Source organism: Lynx canadensis, chromosome C2 (genome assembly GCF_007474595.2).
Source record: "Lynx canadensis isolate LIC74 chromosome C2, mLynCan4.pri.v2, whole genome shotgun sequence".
Lineage (NCBI taxonomy): Eukaryota > Metazoa > Chordata > Mammalia > Carnivora > Felidae > Lynx > Lynx canadensis.
Genome location: NC_044311.2, coordinates 27201732 through 27223574, shown reverse-complemented (window position 1 = coordinate 27223574; position 21843 = coordinate 27201732). Strand labels below are relative to the sequence as shown.

General features: G+C 38.2%; 1 protein-coding gene across 3 annotated transcripts in view; it reads right to left on the bottom strand.

Moving 5' to 3' along the window:
- Positions 1 to 21843, bottom strand: part of NEK11 (NIMA related kinase 11) — a 269267-nt gene that overhangs the window by 189485 nt on the left and 57939 nt on the right. For all 3 annotated transcript variants that reach the window (XM_030330176.1, XM_030330179.1, XM_032594670.1), the window contains one exon: positions 19025 to 19143. In XM_030330176.1, coding sequence (XP_030186036.1) covers positions 19025 to 19143 — 119 coding nt within the window. The remainder of the gene's footprint in view (positions 1 to 19024; positions 19144 to 21843) is intronic.

Genomic DNA, 21843 nt, shown 5'->3' with positions numbered 1-21843 from the left:
TATCAAGCAGAAATGAATGATGAACTACAGGGAATAGTTGAAGCCACATCGTCCTTCCCCCTCACTCTTTCTACCCCATTCCCTGCTCAAGACCCTCTGTGACCCCTACTGTTGGCCAAATCAAAGACAGCTTCACATTTGGAGTCTTCCTTTTCCAGCCTCCTCTTTCACCTATTTATACATCTGTAAGAAAAGGTCTGATAAAGGATTTTTTCCAACTGGTAATTTATTCATGCAGAAAAATTTAATGAAGAAATAAACATTTAGTTACATATTTGAAGTACCTTTTAAAAGGGGGAAAAAAAACCCTCAAGAATAATTACAAGCCAAGAAAATCCAGGCTAAGAAATTGTCACATCTCTGTTGAAGCCAATAAGGCACTTGCTTTATCTTAAAAGCAGCACAATGTTTCTTCCTCTATGTCACAGCTCATATTAAAATGCCTTCCTCTTTCATCTCTGCCTCTCAGAATCCTGTCTGTTTCTTCAGGACGATATTGGATACAAATCTCATGTACCTCCTTGGAGTCCCCTGACTCTCCCCTTCCTTCCAAAGATGCTGGTACTGGAGGCTAATTAGTCACTTGCCTGGGGATGCCAGGCCTTCTGGCTCCTGCCCCATCTGGACTAGGATGAAACACCACACTGCAGGATATGGAATCAAGCATTCCAATTGGCAATGTAAGGAACTAAATGACACAACCAAAAAATGCAAGGGTGTTAACTCCTTTGGAGTGGACCAGTGAGAGACAAGAGGAGAAAGTAGCGAGGCAATCCATTTCTCTTTTCCCACCCAAGGTATGTTACCCATGTGTCTATAAGTCATATAAATATCCCTGCCAAGCAACCTGTTATCTTTCCCCAGGTCTTTGTGAAGTGATGGCTAGTGCCGTAACAGACACTTCTCTGCTTCACATCTTCGCCTTGGTTCAATTTGTTCCTACTCTCACCATCCTGGGTCTGTACCACCTAAGGCAGATATCAGCATTTCAATCCTTGCCTCAGGTGGTGTTTCCTAGAGGCCCAAGCTTAGAAAAGGATCCACCTGTATCACTTTCTGCTAATTCTTAACCACCACTCCTACCACCATCAGCAAGTTAGACATACTCTCCCACTTTTGTTCTTCTTTTGACACCATATTCTAAAATTGACCAATAATTCTTGCTAAATTATAAGCTCTACAAGGTCCATATCTTACCTGACTATATTATCCCCTGTAATACTATAAACTCTAATTAAATGGGTAGGTTGAACTTGATTGAATCCTTGGGTTTACATGTGTCTGAACTTTTCAAATTATTTTTAATATTTTTCCAAGTTAGACTATATAATTCCCCAACTTTATAAACAAAGGATGTTTTTATCAACTCATGATTATAATATGCATCAATTGTTATGATGTATCTAATCACCAGACCTATAAAGGAAACCCCTATTTGGGACCAGTATTTCTGAGACTTAGGCTTGGAACAGGGATATGGCTTTATAAAATTAAAATCTGTTCTTGAACCCCTAACTTAAAAACTTTCCATGGCCCTGCACTGCTTCCAGAATACAATGTAAAATCCTATATATGGCCTATGACAGACTAGAAGATCTGGACATACCAATGCCTCCAGCAGCCATAGCAAAAGCTCAGGCCAGGTCTGTGTCATCGTTTTCTCTTCCACACTGTTCTTTACTCATGGTAAGAGGCTCAATAAGTGTATGTTAATTTTAGAAACACTAAACCTTGGCACAAAAATGAATACCATCTTGTGGGGCTCATTCATTAATCCAAAAAAACAATTAACGAGTGTCAACTACATGCTATGTGCTGTATTACATTAATGTGAAAAATATAAAGATACATAAGACAAGGCCAAGCACCCCATAATGCTTACAATCAGGTTGGAGAGATGCACAAATAACTATAAGAGATGGCAGAAGGGAACCCAGTCATCATCACTTTATAAAAAATGATTTATAATTATAGTTACCAATACATTCACATTCAGAAGGAAACTTCTCTCCCAACAAATGATTACTCTTATGAACATGCTGACAAAATTGTACTATTATCAGTTAATGCTAGAAATATTAGTTATAAAAATAATTAACTTTTTACCACTATAATTAGTGATAATACAGGTTTAGCAGTGTTATTTGCTACAGTGGTCAGACCTCAGCCAACCAGAGCAAAGCTGTAAAGCATGACTGAGGAGCAGAGCCAAAGAAAAGCCACTCATGAAGTTCATCTACTTTATATCATGGAGACAAATGGTCACATGCTCAAACAGAGAATGCAATTAGAATTGTACGTAAAGAATCGAGAATGATGAAAGGAGTTTCCTCTAATTTAAATAATCTTTATTGTCTTGAAGGCTTTGGAGTATTAGAAAGGAATAAGCAATCTTTCAAGAGTGGAGAATAAAAGGAAGAATAAAAGTGGACAACACAGATCCGGGCCACTTCATCTTAGGGTGAATAACCCCAGGTGCTATCACCTAAAGCACTATGCTATAGTCTGGAGATGAGAAAATCACAGCTTAGAGAGGCTAAATAATTTGCCCAAGGTCATATAGCCTATGAGTACGAACAAGTCTGTTTGATTCTACAAAGTACTATAGGTCTTTTTTACTCATGGTAAATACTCAATAAATGTATATTGATTTTAAAAGCACTATCCTTGGCGCAAAGATGAATACCATTTAGTGGGGCTTATTCATTAATTAAAAAAATAGGAACTTTGCCTTTAATCAATATTCTTTGCCTTCTTATATTCCTATAACATCTAAAGCTGGTCTCTGTGTAAGTATATTTACCACTGAAAAATTAAAGGGAAAACAATTGTATTTAACAAAAGAGGGTTAAGTAAAATTTGGCCTCTTCTATGCCCACTTCTGGGGTTCTCTTGGTATGGCAGGAACTGTTGAGTACCTACCCAATGACCATTTTCCTGCTCTTTCCCCTTGATATCAGAACCCCATGAGCTCTGGGGAGGCTGGGCATCCTCAGTCCTGGTAGATAAGAGCAATGAGGAGGGAAGAGAGTAAATGTGGAACAGATTATGGGAAATACATTGAGGTAATCTCATTGAGGGTGCATGGTTTAGGTATGTGATGTAACCAAAGTCTGGCCAATGTTAAAGTATAATTTTCAAAAAGGTAAAATCATGAATATCGTGAAAACATGACATGAATACATGTCAAGGATTTTGTTCAATTCATTAATCAATGAAGAAACTGGTAAAATGTTAAAATGGAGTCAAAGAGTCTTTGACAAGCTAGATAGCTGGGTTAGGAACACAACTGGTTAGTGGCCAACAGGGTTGTAAACCACATCTCCAGAGTTATTTATTCCAGTGAACAAAAATTATTTGCATCTCTTCTAGACAAAAATATTCAAGTTAACCTCTGCCTCTACAGAGTTATAAAATAGCCCAGATGCTAGGAAATTAAGTCCAGCACTGCACTGAAAGAATACCCAGTGATCTCGTCCACCTTTTCTAAGTTTTGGAAATTATTTCTAACACCAATGAAACATAAGGAAGTCTAGTGGAAGCTTATAGTTAATATTTCCCCACTCTTAGAAAAGATGAGAAAAGATGGTGACATATGGCCCTTTTGCCTTTTCTGGCTTTTGGTAATAGTTGTTTGGGGGGGGGGGCGTGACACATGGCGGTGCTTCAACCATCGGGTCAACTACAGGAAGACAATTTTGATTACAAAAGCCAACCATACTGACAATGGAAGTAAAGAGATAGAAAGAACTTGAAGTATAGCTGAGCCACTAACATCAACCACCCCCCTTGGACACTTCTTGTTAGGTGAGTTAATGAATTTTCTTTCTTGTTTAAGCTGCTTCTGTTACTTGCACTTAAAAACATCTTAAGTTGATTCACTTGGTCCCTGATGCTGTTGATTTGAGATCTGAGGAGAAAGTACTGGGTCTCTTCCAGCTACAAGTACCAGGGAGTCTGAGAGTCCAAGGGTTTAGAATTTGGAATAGCGAGCTTTGGGGCTGACCAGGAGACCAGTACTATAAATTTGGAATAAGTAATATGTTCAAGAGAAACTTACCCAATGACACCTAGAAAGGAGAAGATGAGTTTCAGACAGCAATGCATCAATAGCCCTCATATATATAAATATAGATGTATGTAGATCAGCACTAAGTATTTTAAGAAGGCAAACAATATGTTAGAAATGTTATGAGAAGTAATTGGCTGGCACCATTGCAATGAAATAATAAATTCTATATAACAGACAAGATATCAAACTATTTGGTAAATTTGGATAAAATATAATTTACTGGCTTTCTGGTTACAGTAAGCAAAAATAGTTCCAGGAAGAAAGCCTTGTCATATACTTGGTTAATATCCTTTCCTTTGAAGCATATAAAAATCAAATCCAAGAAATAGCAAGGTGACTGGCAATAAAGGCAATTTATATAAAACCTTTCTTCTAAAAAGTTCAGAGTAGCCCTTCATCTATTACATCATATGTCCCATACCATGTCTCTAAGAGTGGTGGGTCCCTCTCATTTCTAAGTTTCATGATCCTCAAGAGAGATAAGGGACTGGGCAAAATTAGATGACACTTGTGCTCAGATACATGGCAGAGCTCCTGCCTCTGTCTCCTCCATCAGGTCATTTTCTGCCTCCAGGACCACAGGAGAATGAAGAACAGTCTGTGAAGGTAGATGCAGTAGGTGTTTCTCAGGCTCTCAACCCAGGATAGGACTGTGGAGAAGGTAGGCACAATTTAACCTTCATCTCCACTTAAAATCTTATCTTCATAGTTTCTGAAACCTCAGCTCCCTCTCCATCTGGTAGGATCTCAGGGTAGATCACAAACTCTTCCTGACAAAGGTACTGGCACAAACAGTGACTCCTTGGTGATGCATGGCTCAGGAGGCCCCCAACGCTGGTCTCTGCCATGTGGCATCTATCCTAGACTCTGAGGCACCTGCCTGGCTTTCTCACTGGTACTATAGGCCCTCAAGACCAGGACGATTCCTCTGTGTTGTAAGCGAGGGGTGGAGTTAGGCCTCCTTCAAACCTGGCTACTGCCAACACAGCAGGAGCTGCATACACCTGGCACTGGGATGGGGATGGGGGTCTCCTTGAATAAAGTGACCTCAGGACATCCTCAAGAAGTAGGAACCAGGAGAAAGTAGGAATCACAACACAAACACCACAGTTTCCTACTGCTTTTTCATCTTCAAACTTGGGGTAGCATACCACCATCCCCCATCATATTTACCAACCTGGATTTCCAGATTTTTCTTGGGAGGCTCATTACATTAAAAATGAATTCCTGGGGCGCCTGGGTGGCTCAGTCGGTTAGACGTCCGACTTCAGCCCAGGTCACGATCTCGCGGTCCGTGAGTTCGAGCCCTGCGTCGGGCTCTGGGCTGATGGCTCAGAGCCTGGAGCCTGCTTCTGATTCTGTGTCTCCCTCTCTCTCTGCCCCTCCCCCGTTCATGCTCTGTCTCTGTCTGTCTCAAAAATAAATAAACGTTAAAAAAATTTTTTTTAAAAAATGAATTCCTGGTGCCACCTCTCAGGGAATATTTAGCCATTCCAACACAATACCTCACACCAAGCTGGCAGGGAAACTGTGTGGGCTGCCAGGTGATGAGGCAGTCACCTTAGGGAAAATGCCCCCTTCCACCCCCGCCCCACTCCACTCTCTCCTCCACTGTGAAAGCACCAAAATCATCAAGGTCTCAAGATCACCACCAAAGAGGCTCTCTGCAGAGAGGCTACTCTGTCCTTCATCCTAAAAATTCTAGGATAACTGGACTCCTCCCTCTTCAAGAGGAACGAGTTTGGGGTTTTCTTTGGTTTGTTTGTTTTGTTTAGTGGTTTCCGTATTAGCACTGGTGGGGGGGGAGATGAGCAAGACACAGTCTCTGCCCCCACGAAGCTCTCTTATGCCCAGTTCTGCTGTGGCATCCAGAGAAGATGATGTTTCAAACATTAGCCAATTAATTGGACCAAAGAGAAGAAAGGCTACAGGACTACACTTTCAGAGAGAGGATAATTCAAAGTTCCAAAGCCCCTCAAATACTGGACTAGCCTATGGAAACTTGAGATAGTTGGCAAGCAGCCTCAGAACACACACACCTTTAAAAAACTTCCATCCCTTTGTGAGGCAGAGGTGCGGGCCCACTGGGAAGAATAAGTTTTAGTGCTACATTCTCAAGATAGCTTTTAGTGAACTGTGAATATTCTCAGCTCTTAGCATCATTATTTATGAGTGTTCATGCCATATGCTATAGATTTAGCATATTACAAATTTATAAATACACCAAATTAAAATAAGTACAGGACAGCTCCAAAGGAGTAAACAAAATCTTCATTTCTTCTGTTAACCTCACTTTTCTTAGTTTTTCCTGGGTCTTCTTTATCTCCTCTGCTGATGCACTGTATTAGTCAGGGTTCTCCAGAGAAACAGAACCAATAAAGATATAGATGAAAGATACAGATATAGATAGATATGGAGATTTATAATGAGAAATTGGCTAACACAATTATGGACGCTGAGTAATTCCACGACCTGCAAACTGAAAACCCAGGAAGGCTGGTAGTATAACTCAGTCTGAGTCTAAAGACCTGAGAACCATAGGGAATTGACTGTCTAAGTCTCAGTCTGAGGACACAGGAAAAGGGGGAAAATTCCTCCTTCCTCTGCCTTTTGTTCTATTTAGGCCCCCAAGGGATTGGGTGGGGGCCAACCACATTGGCAAGGGCAATCTAATGAGTTCACTGATTGAAATACTAATCTCATCAGAAACACCCTCACAGACACACCCAGAAACAATATTTAATCTGGATACCCATGCATGGCCCACTCAAGTTGACACATAAAAGTAACCATCACCTGCACTAAAATAATATGCAAGGCATTTTCAACAAAGGAGCCAAACCTAACTTCCTCACATGTGTTTTTCCCAAGGTAATCTTCCTAACTCATTCATAAGCAATCTATGTCATTTTCAAAATACATTTTAATATATACTATATACCATATAAGGAAAAGGTTGGAACAATGTTTTGTAGACCTATTTTTATTGGCTATGATTTGAAAGAAGCACAATGAAGCATTGTGGTAGGCTGTACTCTTGCTCCCAAATAGTCACACCTCTTGTGGCTTGCCCTGAGTCCCCTTTGGGAGGAATAGACTCCACCACTCTTCTGACATTGGGTTTGATCATGAAACTTGCTTTATCAATAGGGGTGACTGTCAAGTCTGAGGAGAACCTTTAACTGCCAAGGCGACTGGGTGGCTCAGTCAGTTAAGTGTTGGACTCTGGCTCAGGTCATGATCTTGCAATTCCTGAGTCCGAGCCCTGTGTCAGGCTCTCTGCTATCAGCATGGAGCCTGGTCTATCTCCCTCTCTCTCTGACCCTCCCCCATTCTTTGTCTCTCTCTCTCTCTCTCTCTCTCTCTCTCTCTCTCTCTCTCTCCCTCTTTCTCAAAAATAAGTAAACATTAAAAACAAAACAAAACAAAAACCTTTAAGAGCATTGTGTGTTTCTGCTGAGTCTCTGGCTTTCCCATTGCTGTGAGAAAAGCTTGTCTCACAGGGGAGCTGCTCCTTCAGCCTTGATACTGGAACGGGAGGGCAGGTAGAGCTGACTTGCACCTCCTATGTGGCTGCCAACATGCAACATGAGTCAGAGATTGTTGTAAGCCACTGAAATTGGAGGTTTTTATTCAGACAGTAAGACCTCCTTCAGCAGGGAGACTTTCAGTGTCATATTCTCAAGGTAGCTTTCAGTAAACTGTGAATACCCTTAGCTTTTTACATCACTATTTCAAAGTGTCTAAGCTAGGTGCTAATAGAATCATTCTTTTGGGAAAAAAAAAAAAGAATCATTCAGTGATTCAACAATTCCATGTGTTACCCAGTGTTCATCAAGATACGTGTACTCTTAATCCCCATCACCTATTTCACCCATCCTGCCACCATCTCCCCTCTGGTAACAATCTGTTCTCTATAGTTAAGACTATGTTTCGTGGTTTCTCTCTCTTGTTCTTCTTTCTTTCTGTTTGTTTGTTTGTTTTTTGCCTTTGCTCATTTGTTTAGTTTCTTAAATTCCACATATGAGTGAGATCGTATGAGACCTGTCTTTCTCTCACTGGCTTATTTCATTAGCATTATACTGTCTAGATCCATCCATGTTGATACAAATGGCAAGATTTCATTCTTTTGTACGGCAGAATAGTGTTCCTTTATATATATATATATATATATATATATATATATATATATACATACACACATATATATGTATATATATACACATAAACACATGTATATGTATGTATATATGTATATATGTATATATACATATACATGTGTATATGTGTGTATATATGTACATATATGTATGTATGTATATATGTATATATATACAAATACATGTGTATATGTGTGTATATATGTACATATATACACACATATACACATGTATATATATATACATACATACATATATATATATATACACACACACAACCTAAGTGTTGCAACCTAAGTGTTGTTTAGGTACATAAATGAATGGTGTGTGTCACACCACATCTTCTTTATCCATTTATGTATCTAAACAACACTTAGGTTGCTTCCATAATTTGGCTATTGTAAATAATGCTGAAATAAACATAGGGATGCATGTATCCCTTTAAATTAGCATTTTTTTATTCTTTGGGTAAATACCCAGTAGTGCGATTACTGGATCATAGGGTAGTTCTATATTTAATTTTTTGAGGAACCTCCATATTGTTTTCCACAGTAGCTGCACCAGTTTGCATTCCCACCAACAGTGCACAAGGGTTCCTTTTTCTCCACATCCTTGCCAACGCTTCCCGTTTCTTAAGTTTTTGATTTTAGCCACTTCTGAGGCGAAATCTCATAGTAGTTTTGATTTTCATTTCCCTGATGATGAGTGATGTTGAGCATCTTTTCATGTGTCTGTTGGTCATCTGTATGTCTTTGGAGAAATGTCTGTTCATGTCTGCTGCCCATTTTTTAATTATTGGTTTTGGGGTGTTGAGTTGTATAAGTTCTTTATATATTTTGGATACCAACCTTTATCAGATATGTCATAGGCAAATATGTTCTCCCATTCCATAGGTTGTCTTTTAGTTTTGTTGATTGTTTCCTTTGCTGTGCAGAAGCTTTTTATTTTGATGTGGTCCCAATAGTTTATTTTTGCTTTTGTTTCCCTTGCCCCAGGAGACATATCTGGAAATATGTTGTTACAGCTGATGCCAGAGAAATTACTGGCTGTGCTTTCTTCTAGGATTTTTATGGTTTCAGGTATCACGATTAGATCCTTAATCCATGTTGAGTTTATTTTTGTGTATTGTGTAAGAAAGTGGTCCAACTTCATTCTTTTACATGTCACTGTCCAACTTTTCCAAGACCACTTGAAGACACTGTCTTTCATGAATAGACACTTCTCCAAAGAAGACATCCAGATGGCCAACCGACACATGAGAAAATGCTCAACATCACTCATCATCAGGGAAATACAAATCAAAACCACAGTGAGATACCCCCTCACACCTGTCAGAATGGCTAACATTAACAACTCAGGCAACAACAGATACTGGAGAGGATGCAGAGAAAGAGGATCTCTTTTGTATTGTTGGTGGGAATGCAAGCTGGTGCAGCCACTCTGGAAAACAGTATGGAGGTTCCTCAAAAAGCTAAACATAGAGCTACCCTACAACCCAGCAATTGCACTACTAGGCATTTATTCACGGGATACTGGTGTGCTGTTTCGAAGGGACACATGCACCCCCATGTTTATAGCAGCACTAACAATAGCCAAAGTATGGAAAGAGCCCAAATGTCCATCCATGGATGAATGGATAAAGAAGATGTGGTGTATATATACAATGGAGTATGACTCGGCAATCAAAAAGAATGAAATCTTGCCAATTGCAACTATGTGCATGGAACTGGAGGGTATTATGCTAAGTGAAATTAGTCAGAGAAAGAGAAAAATCATATGACTTCACTCATGTGAGGCCTTTAAGAGACAAAACAGATGAACACAAGGGAAGGGAAACAAAAATAATATAAAAACAGGGAGGGATACAAAACAGAAGAGACTCATAAATATGGAGAACAAACTGAGGGTTACTGGAGGGATTTTGGGAGGGGGGATGGGCTAAATGGGTAAGGGGCACTAAGGAATCTACTCCTGAAATCACTGTTGCACTATATACTAATTTGGATGTAAATTTAAAAAAATAAAAAGTAAAACAAGTTAAAAAAATGAAGACACTGTCTTTTTCCCCTTACATATTCTTTCCTTCTTTGTTAAAGATTAATTGACCATATAATTGTGGGTTTATTTCTGGGAATTCTGTTCTGTTCTATTGATCTATGTGTCTATGTATGTTATGTGCCAGTACCATATTGTTTTGATTACTACAGCTTTGTAATATAACTTGAAGTCTGGAATATCTCCAGCTTTTTTTTCTTTTTCAAGATTGTTTTGGCTATTTGGGGTCTTCTGTGGTTCCACACAAATTTTAAACTGTTTGTTGTAGTTCTGTGAAAAATGATGTTTGTAGTTTGATAGGGATTGCATTAAATTTGTAGACTGCTGGGGCACCTGGGTGGCTCAGTCTGTTAAGCGTCCGACTTCGGCTCAGGTCATGATCTCGCGGTCTGTGGGTTCGGGCCCCGTGTCGGGCTCTGTGCTGACAGCTCAGAGCCTGGAGACTGTTTCAAATTCTGTGTCTCCCTCTTTCTCTGACCCTCCCCTGTTAATGCTCTCTCTCTGTCTCAAAAATAAATACATGTTAAAAAAAATTGTAGACTGCTTTGGACAGTACACACCTTTTATTTTTTTTTTTATATTTTTTCAATATATGAAATTTATTGTCAAATTGGTTTCCATACAACACCCAGTGCTCATCCCAAAAGGTGCCCTCCTCAATACCCATCACCCACTCACTCCTTCCGCCCACCCCCCATCAACCCTCAGTTTGTTCTCAGTTTTTAAGAGTCTCTTATGCTTTGGCTCTCTCCCACTCTAACCTCTTTTTTTTTTTTTTTTTCCTTCCGTTCCCCCATGGGTGTCTGTTAAGTTTTTCAGGATCCACATAAGAGTGAAACCATATGGTATCTGTCTTTCTCTGTATGGCTTATTTCACTTAGCATCACACTCTCCAGTTCCATCCATGTTGCTACAAAGGGCCATATTTCATTCTTTCTCATTGCCACGTAGTACTCCATTGTGTATATAAACCACAATTTCTTTATCCATTCGTCAGTTGATGGACATTTAGGCTCTTTCCATAATTTGGCTATTGTTGAGAGTGCTGCTATAAACATTGGGGTACAAGTGCCCCTATGCATCAGCACTCCTGTATCCCTTGGGTAAATTCCTAGCAGTGCTATTGCTGGGTCATAGGGTAGGTCTATTTTTAATTCTTTGAGGAACCTCCACACTATTTTCCAGAGTGGCTGCACCAATTTGCATTCCCACCAACAGTGCAAGAGGGTTCCCGTTTCTCCACATCCTCTCCAGCATCTATAGTCTCCTGATTTGTTCATGTTGGCCACTCTGACTGGCGTGAGGTGATATCTGAGTGTGGTTTTGATTTGTATTTCCCTGATGAGGAGCGACATTGAGCATCTTTTCATGTGCCTGTTGGCCATCCCGATGTCTTCTTTAGAGAAGTGTCTATTCATGTTTTCTGCCCATTTCTTCACTGGGTTATTTGTTTTTCGGGTGTGGAGTTTGGTGAGCTCTTTATAGATTTTGGATACTAGCCCTTTGTCCGATATGTCATTTGCAAATATCTTTTCCCATTCGTTGGTTGCCTTTTAGTTTTGTTGGTTGTTTCCTTTGCTGTGCAGAAGCTTTTTATCTTCATAAGGTCCTAGTAGTTCATTTCTGCTTTTAATTCCCTTGCCTTTGGGGATGTGTCAAGTAAGAAATTGCTACGACTGAGGTCAGAGAGGTCTTATCCTGCTTTCTCCTCTAGGGTTTTGATGGTTTCCTGTCTCACATTTAGGTCCTTTATCCATTTTGAGTTTATTTTTGTGAATGGTGTGAGAAAGTGGTCTAGTTTCAATCTTCTGCATGTTGCTGTCCAGTTCTCCCAGCACCATTTGTTAAAGAGACTGTCTTTTTTCCATTGGATGTTCTTTCCTGCTTTGTCAAAGATGAGTTGGCCATACGTTTGTGGGTCTAGTTCTGGGGTTTCTATTCTATTCCATTGGTCTATGTGTCTGTTTTTGTGCCAATACCCTGCTGTCTTGATGATTACAGCTTTGTAGTAGAGGTTGAAGTCTGGGATTGTGATGCCTCCTGCTTTGGTCTTCTTTTTCAAAATTACTTTGGCTATTCGGGGCCTTTTGTGGTTCCATATGAATTTTAGGATTGCTTGTTCTAGTTTTGAGAAGAATGCTGGTGCCATTTTGATTGGGATTGCATTGAATGTGTAGATAGCTTTGGGTAGTATTGACATTTTGACAATATTTATTCTCCCAATCCATGAGCACAGAATGTGTTTCCATTCCTTTATATCTTCTTCAATTTCCTTCATAAGTTTTCTATACTTTTCAGCATACAGATCTTTTACATCTTTGGTTAGATTTATTCTAGGTATTTTATGCTTCTTGGTGCAATTGTGAATGGGATCAGTTTCTTTATTTGTCTTTGTGTTGCTTCATTATTAGTGTATAAATGCAACTGATTTCTGTACATTGATTTTGTATCCTGCAACTTTGCTGAATTCATGTATCAGTTCTAGCAGACTTTTGGTGGAGTCTATCAGATTTTCCATGTATAATATCATGTCATCTGCAAAAAGTGAAAGCTTAACTTCATCTTTGCCAGTTTGGATGCCTTTGATTTCCTTTTGTTGTCTGATTGCTGATGCTAGAACTTCCAACACTATGTTAAACAACAGCGGTGAGAGTGGACATCCCTGTCGTGTTCCTGATCTCAGAAAAGGCTCTCAGTTTTTCCCCATTGAGGATGATGTTAGCTGTGGGCTTTTCATAAATGGCTTTGATGATGTTTAAGTATGTTCCTTCTATCCTGACTTTCTCGAGGGTTTTTATTAAGAAAGGGTGCTGAGTTTTGTCAAAGGCCTTTTCTGCATCGATTGACAGGATCATATGGTTCTTATCTTTTCTTTTATTAATGTGATGTATCACGTTGATTCATTTGCGAATGTTGAACCAGCCCTGCATCCCAGGAATGAATCCCACTTGATCATGGTGAATAATTCTTTTTATATGCTGTTGAATTCGATTTGCTAGTATCTTATTGAGAATTTTTGCATCCATATTCATCAGGGATATTGGCCTGTAGTTCTCTTTTTTTACTGAGTCTCTGTCTGGGTTAGGAATCAAAGTAATGCTGGCTTCATAGAATGCGTCTGGAAGTTTTCCTTCCCTTTCTATTTTTTGGAACAGCTTGAGAAGGATAGGTATTATCTCTGCTTTAAACGTCTGGTAGAACTCCCCTGGGAAGCCATCTGGTCCTGGACTCTTATTTGTTGGGAGATTTTTGATGACTGATTCAATTTCTTCGCTGTTTATGGGTCTGTTCAAGCTTTCTATTTCCTCCTGATTGAGTTTTGGAAGCGTAGTACACACCTTTTAATAATATTTTGTTTTTCCAACCCATGGAAATGGAATGTCTTTCCATTTCTTTGTATCATCTTCAATTTCTCCCATCAATGTTTTCATAGTTTTCAGAGTACCTACCTGTACTCTGAAACCTAACTCTCATCTCTTTGGTTAGGTTTACCCTTAGTTATTTTATTATTTTTGGCTCAATTGTAAATGGGATTGTTTTCTTAATCTCTCTGCTGCTTCATTATTGGTGTATAGAAATGTAACAGATCTGTACATTGACTTTGTATCCTATGACTTTATTGAATTTGTTTATCAGTTTTAGCAGTTTCTAGTAGAATCTTTTGGGTATTCTAAATATAGTTATCATGTTACCTGCAAATAGTGAAAGTTTTATTTCTTCCTTAACAACATGGATGTCATTCCCTTTTTCTTTTTTATTTTTTTTGTCTGATGGCTGTGGCTAAGACTGCCAGTACTATGTTGAATGAAAGTGGTGAGAGTGGACATCTTTGTCTTGTTCCTGATCTTATGAGGCACTCAGTTCTTCCCCACGGAGTATGATGTTAGCTGTGTTTTTCATATAAGGTTGAGGTATGTTCCCTCTAAGCCTACTTTGTTAAGGATTTTTATCAATGGATATTGTGCTTTGTCAAATGCTTTTTTTGCATCTACTGAAATGATCATATAGTTTCTATCCTTTCTCTTACTGATGTGATGTATCACATTGATTAATTTGCAAATATTGAATCACCTTTGTAACCCAAGAATAAATCCCACTTGATCATGATGAATAATTTTTTAATGTATTGTTGGATTCAGTCTGATAACATTTTGCTGAGGTTTTTTGCATCTATGGTCATGAGAAATAGTGGCCTATAGTTCTTTTTTTGTTGTTGTGTCTTTATCTGGTTTTGGTATCAGGGTAATGCTGGTCTAATAGAATGAATTTGGAAATTTTCCTTCCTCTTCTATTCCTTGGAAAAGTTTGAGAAGAATAGGTATTAACTCTTCTTTAAATGTTTGGTAAAATTCATCTGTGAAGCTATTTGGTCATGGAATTTTATTTGTTTGGAGTTTTTTTTTTGTTTGTTTTTTTTTTTTTACTACTGATTCAATTTCATTGCAGGTAATTGGTCTGTTCAAATTTTCTATTTCTTCCTGCTTCAGTTTTGGTAGGTTACAGGTTTCTAGGAATTTATCCATTTCTTCTAGGTTGTCCACGGGATAGTTTATTTTCTATAGGAGACATATTTAGACCTATACAAATTAAATATTTTGAAATGTAGATTATAGATTTGTGATCAGGAATAACATATAGCATTTCTCCATTTAAAAACTATTCTAGAGGTTGCTTATGGTGAATATAGTATAATGCATATACTTGTGGAATCACTATATTGTACATCTGGAGCTAATGTAACACTGCATGTCAATTATACTCAGAAATACCCACAAAAAACTAGTCTAGAGATTGGATCAAGATAGTAATAACTGCCTCACTTTTCCACCCAAAACTCCCAGAAATATGAGGAATTTTCAAGAGGAAATTCATAATAATGTTAGAGAATTGTTATATGTGGGCAAGAATTTTCATAAATGTTCTAAAAGAATGCAAAAAGAGGAACCCAAACCTAAAACACATAGAAGAATGTTGCCTCTACGTCCCTCTTCCCACAGCAGCAACCAGCTGAATAATATGCCCTGTATGGCTTTTCTCACTTCCCTGTCTCCCTCACTCTCCCCACTCATTGGCTCTGTTTCATGAAATCACCCTCTAGATAAACTTCTTACACTCCATTTTTTGTTTCAAGGCTCTGATATTGGGGGAATTCAGACAAGTTTTGGTGTTTCCCCAATATCTAGGACCTCAATTCTAACTTCCTTCCTTCTTTCCTTCCTTCTTTCTTTCCTTCCTCCTTCCCTCCATCACTTCCTTCCTTCCTTCCTTCCTTCCTTCCTTCCTTCCTTCCTTCCTCCCCTCCCTCCCTCCATTCCTTCCTTCCTTCCTTCCTTCCTTCCTTCCTTCCTTCCTTCCTTCTTCTCTGTCTCTCTCCCTCCCTCCCTCTCACCCTTCCACCCTCCCTGTCTTCCTTCCACTCACTCTATCTCCCACCTTTCCTTTCTCAATCTCTCTCCAGATTTCACCCAGGATATTCACTATTAAACTCAGCACCATTACTTCAAACCTATCTTTCCAACTTCTCACTTGCCTCTTTGGGTGATGAAACTTGGGTTCATCCTTGACCTTCTCTTATCAATCTGACATATCCACATAATTTCAAGCCGAGTCATTTGAACTTATCAAGTTAACTCTCATCCTTCCATGTCCTGCCCACTACTGCCATATTGTTTCAGGTCATACAACCACATGCATAGATATTATAAAAGGTTCCAGACTGATATTCTGAGTTCCCCTCTCTCCTCTCTATAATTTATTACCCAGTCTTCCTGAAGCTCTGATCATAGTTCCACTCAAAAGGATTCTGTGGCATCATTGTCTATAGTACAAAATAAAGCCCTCTACAACTTGATGTCAACCTACCATTCCTCACAACTTCATCCATGTATCCCAAGAGCCATTCCAACTGACCTACTCATCATTCACTCTAAAAGTACCATGAGTTCCCACATCTGTGCCTTTTCCAACTCTGGTCCCTAAATCTGGAAAGCTCTGACTCATCTTTCACTTTATTCAAAACCTACATTGGGTCAAATATCACTTCTTCCAAGACCTTCATTGATTCTCCCAAGCAGAAACATTATCCCTTTTCTGATATACTTTAGCATTTAGACTGTACTCTTTTTGGCACTCTTATCACTTGTTTTGAATTAGAGTATAATTTACATTAAAATGCATAAATCTTTAACTTGATGAATTTATCATCCTTGTAATCATCCACTTGGGTCAAGATATAGAACAATTGCAGCATCCAAGAAATTTCTTTGTGCCCCGTTCCAGTCAAAATCCCCTTCAAAGGGTAATCTCTATTCTAAGACTGCCTTTTTTTTTTTAAATTTCATATAAATGGAGCCATAGAAGATGCACTCTTTTGCATCTGGCTTCTTTCACCCAACATCACATCTCTCAGATTCATCCAGGTCATGCAAATCAGTTGTATGTCCTTCTTTTACTGCAGAGTAGTATTCCATCATAAGACTATACCACAATTTATTCAACCATTCTATTATAAATGGAGATTTCTCAGTGTTTTGCTATTACAATTAAGGCTTCTATGGATATTTTGTACATGTCTTTTGTTGGACACAGGAACTCATTTCTCATCTCAGGAACAGAATTACTGGATCACAGGGTATTTGAGTGTTTAGGTTTTTTCTAAAGTGATTATACCAGCAATGTAAGAGAGTTCCAGTAGCTCCACATCCTTGTCAGCACTATTATTGTCAGCATTTTTTTTAGCCCTTCTGGTGACTATGCTTTCATTTCTATATAAATTACAACCACAAACAACAACATTTACAGAGTGCTTAACAGACTGCAAACTTTTAAAATGTGTAACATCTCAGTGAATATTACAGTCCTATAAGCAAGTAGGGAGAGTCCCATCATTATTCCTATTTTATAAATGAGAAAACAAAGGCTCAGAGAGGTTAAGCAGCTTGCCCAGGGCCATGATGCAGGATGTAGCAGAGACTCTGCATCTGATACATCCACTTGTTACAGGGTTTATAGTTATTTGGGTACATGCTTTATCTCTGCTAGTTTGCTAACAGTTTTTAAGGTTAGGTCTTATTTTTAATTCATCTCTGTTTAATACATGAATAAATGAACCTAAGAATAAAATTTAAATTTCTGTCTATGCAGAAAAACTTTACAATGGTTGGTTATGGTAACAATAAATAAACACCACAATTTGTTATCTGAATCACAAAGGATGGTTATTTCAGGAACACAGACACACAAATATCCAAACATTTAGCTCCATTTAATAACTTTCTTAAAATGTTGAAGGATTCAAAAAAAATTTAAATCCTCTCTTTGAAGGACTATTTTAAAATCATTTACTATTAACTCATTTACTAGTAACCACACCAAACATATTGCAAATATTTGGATTACTAAATCAACCAGATTTCAGTTTTATATTTTGCTCAGAGAACATAAAGGTTGTCACTTTTATATGTGAAGATGACATATACATATGTGACATATACATATTTCCTTATGTATAAGCTAACAAATATGCATGGAATAGTAAAGAAAAGAAAAGAAATACCAATACAACTGTATACACATATGTCTACATTCAGCAGCTTTGGGTAGTTTATTAAAATATTATTTGATATTCTTTTATCATTGTTTCTTAGGAAAGTTTAACATCATTCAGAAAATTTTTATGAGTTGTCAATAAATCAATAGCTATTTGTATCATCGAGCATGTGTTTATTTTTTTTTGTTTTGTTTTCTACCTCTGTATTTTCTTTTTTCTCCTATGAAATTTATTGTCAAATTGGTTTCCATACAACACCCAGTGTCGAGCATGTGTTTAGAAGATACATGGCAAAGCTCAGTATAATCTGGTCACTTTTTATGCATCTAGAAACCATAGGAAACACATGTGAGCTATCTGACATCCATGTGTAGCCAGACCTTGATGTATTCTATAAATTTCAACCTTTGTTCAAGAATGTTATCACATGTTCCACCCAGTGCTAAGTTGAAGGCTAACAGGGACAACTCCGAGTATCTGCTTTTGTCTATGTGTGTTCCTCTTTTCAAATGTGGTCATGCCATTTTGTATATCTATAAAACATCCAAAAATGATTACTTTTGACATATAAGAAATATAATTAAAAGTTTTAAAATACATGTTAAGGCAGAGATTATAATTGCAAGTTACAGACAACTGAACTCATAAAACATATTTTGACCTTCTGTATCAGATATTTCACATCAAAACTGACTTGGTCTAAATATTTATCTCTCTAAGTCCCAAGAATAACTTTTGCCTCAATTACTCAGCTCATGCTGGGATGTGAACACAGCTAACTTGTGCACTGACACATTCTAAGTTGATTGTGCAATTCATTTAGAGCATGCTAGGTATTTATAGTTCAAGCCTGTTGTAAAATATAATAAATTCATAGCATGCTAAAGGTATCTGAGAATCACTTGTAAACACAGGAGATGATCAGATAAATGAGAATGTGTTTAATACAAATTTCTGTCTTGTATTCAAGGCCAACTTGATTTCTAGAACAACAACAAAAAAAGGCTATTCAAGTAAATCTTTTATATTGCATCATTCAACAGTTTCTTCATAGGAAAGCATATTGCAGATGTTTAACTACAGTCATTTACCTTTCATGATTGCTTCCTTTCATTCTACCCCCCAAAATTCATTTTTCAGGTTCAGACATGACTTAAAATCGTGTCCCTCAGTAACAAATGAACATACCTTTCATGCATGTAGTCAACTCCTAGCAACAGCTGGATAAACCATTCGATTATCTGACTTTCCGGAAAGGTTTTTCCAGCTTCTTTATATTCCTGAATTTTACAATCCAGGTCTCGGCCCTGAAACATAGTAGCATAATTTTTCATGTTTTTATTTCAGTTAAGATTTTAAAATCAAGCTCTCTCTACAATAATTAATATATAACAATCACTGTTTATCACAAGAAAGTGAGGGCACATTGCCACTCTGAACTATCACTGACAAAGAGTCTCTCCTTGGCCGAACTCTCGCCAGGCTCCTTTGAGCTCTCTTCTCAACTAGGCCTCACCCTTGGCTTATAAAGACTTGAATAAATACTAACACACTTCTAATAGCTCAAGGCCACATCCCCAGGATGACCCTAGTCTTCCTTAAAGTGCCTGCCTAAGAAAACTTACAGCTGCCAAAAGAATTTACTGTTTGTTCCTGCCCGCATCTCGAGATAGGGATCCCTGTCTCCTGGTTTCTGTGGAAGGGTAGGGACCTAATTTCAACTACTGCCAGTTAGCAAACCCAGATACATATGAACCAACTGCCTTCCTGCCTTCTCAGTGTTTCCCCTCCATGACTGTTCAGGTTCCCACTGTTTTCTCCCTTCTTCCAGTCTCACTATTTATCGTCCAGGCACTTCTGCACATATCAGAATATGTGCACAACAACAAGAGGTCAGCTCTTTCCCTGAGTGCCAGTTACCACATAAACTGTTTTCACCACTTTAAGTAATGCCCGCTGTGTTTATCTTTGACATCACTCAAGGACAAAACCCTTCTAAAAGGTTTTATTTTATTATGTTACTTAAATATTACCTAAAATGTATTACATTACATTACATCACATATTTACATGTGTCCACATAAAACTAGGAATGACTTTGGGGCGCCTGGGTGGCGCAGTCGGTTAAGCGTCCGACTTCAGCCAGGTCACGATCTCGCGGTCCGTGAGTTCGAGCCCCGCATCAGGCTCTGGGCTGATGGCTCAGAGCCTGGAGCCTGTTTCCGATTCTGTGTCTCCCTCTCTCTCTGCCCCTCCCCCGTTCATGCTCTGTCTCTCCCTGTCCCAAAAATAAATAAACGTTGAAAAACTAGGAATGACTTTTCTTATGCTTAGAGTTTTATACAACTATAGAAGCCTGACATATATACAAAGTAAAAATAAAAAGCCAAAATTAAAAATGAATGCTAAAATTAAAATGAATGCTATTAATTTAATATCAAGTGATGATGTTTTGGTGAAACTAAATCAGTCCTTATGTTGTGCATATGGCACTGGCTGCTGGAGTTCAGATTCTTTTCAGTTTGGCATGTCCAGACTAACATGTGTTTGGGATGACTTAACTCTCCTTTTGTCTATTTAACTACAGTAAAATCCCCAGGAATACAGCAACTGTTGATCTAGGTGGGGTCCAAACACATCATTTAAACATTTAGTCAGTCTGTCCTACTGCTCACTGGTGATAGGAAGAATAATCCTCAGTGCCAAAAATGAATCATGATCACAGTGACAAACATCTAAAGTTACCTAGCAGAGTCTGATATAAGGCCCTTTCTGATTGTGCTAATATTAATGTATTTCAACTACCATAGAAATGAATACACAAAATGTTAAATTTTCTCAGAGAAGCCCTATACCTGATCCCTTTCACCTTAAAACACTGAACAATTAAAAACAATTCAGGAAGTGTTTCTCTGAAAACAAGGAGGAGTGAAATGCAAGTGTTTAGGATATGCCAACAACACAGCCCCATGAGAGAAGAGAGGTACAATCCATGTCCCTAAGGAACATAAGGGCCAAACATTAAGCTACTTACAGACTATGCCTGACAGAGTTTTCATTGTTAAATGCAAAGGAAAAGCATTTATAAGCAAAGAAACAACCAAAGGGAAATTACTTCTAATCAAACAACATTAGGTCAACCAATCGACTCGCTTGTAATGATTTTTTTATTTCCTTTCAGTGCAATATACAAATAATTTGCCTCCCATATTCTCACCTTACACAAGGGCATGACAAACGAGAAGGGGCATATCAAACCTTCCGCTTGTATCCTAGGTCACATTTAATTTCCTGCTGGATTTTCTGGGCTAAGGAGATCAAAGCTTGTTGGAATTCAAAACTACAGTGAATTGAATATTAGACTCCTTGTCAAAAGACTATCATTTTCTTCTTTCTCCAAACCTACCTTTCTTTATATCCCTCTCTTTTTAATCCTAGAGTTTATCAAAGTTCTATTGGATCATACAAGCTGTACTATCATAAGGTTTCTATAAGTTGCACAAAACATTTTTTGACAATAGAATATTACAACTTCCTGTGAAGTAGACACGAAAGCCCTTCAGATGAAAGGTAAGCTACCAATGCATATATATATTTCCAATCCAGGCTCTTCTATCCAAGAGGACTCTAGCAAAACCTCTCTCTCTCTCACACGCACACCTCCACACCCCCACATACTAATTTTAAAACAAAAAGCAAGATATCCTTTCAATATCCCATTTAGATTCTCTGAATATGATCAAATATCTCCACTGTCAGAAAGATAATTATATATGTTGCTGTGTCCTTCCTTAATAGCTTCAGATGAGGAGTGGTGGATGGATGGGTAGAAGGAAGGAAGGAAGGAAGGAAGGAAGGAAGGAAGGAAGGAAGGAAGAAGGAAAGAAAAAAGAAAAACTTGCCTTATAGAAATATAATCCAACCCAATGTTTCTTACTTTAGAAAGGTCATACAAAAGTACAATTGTCCCTATGAAAACAGACTTTGCATATGTAATTGTCTACCCC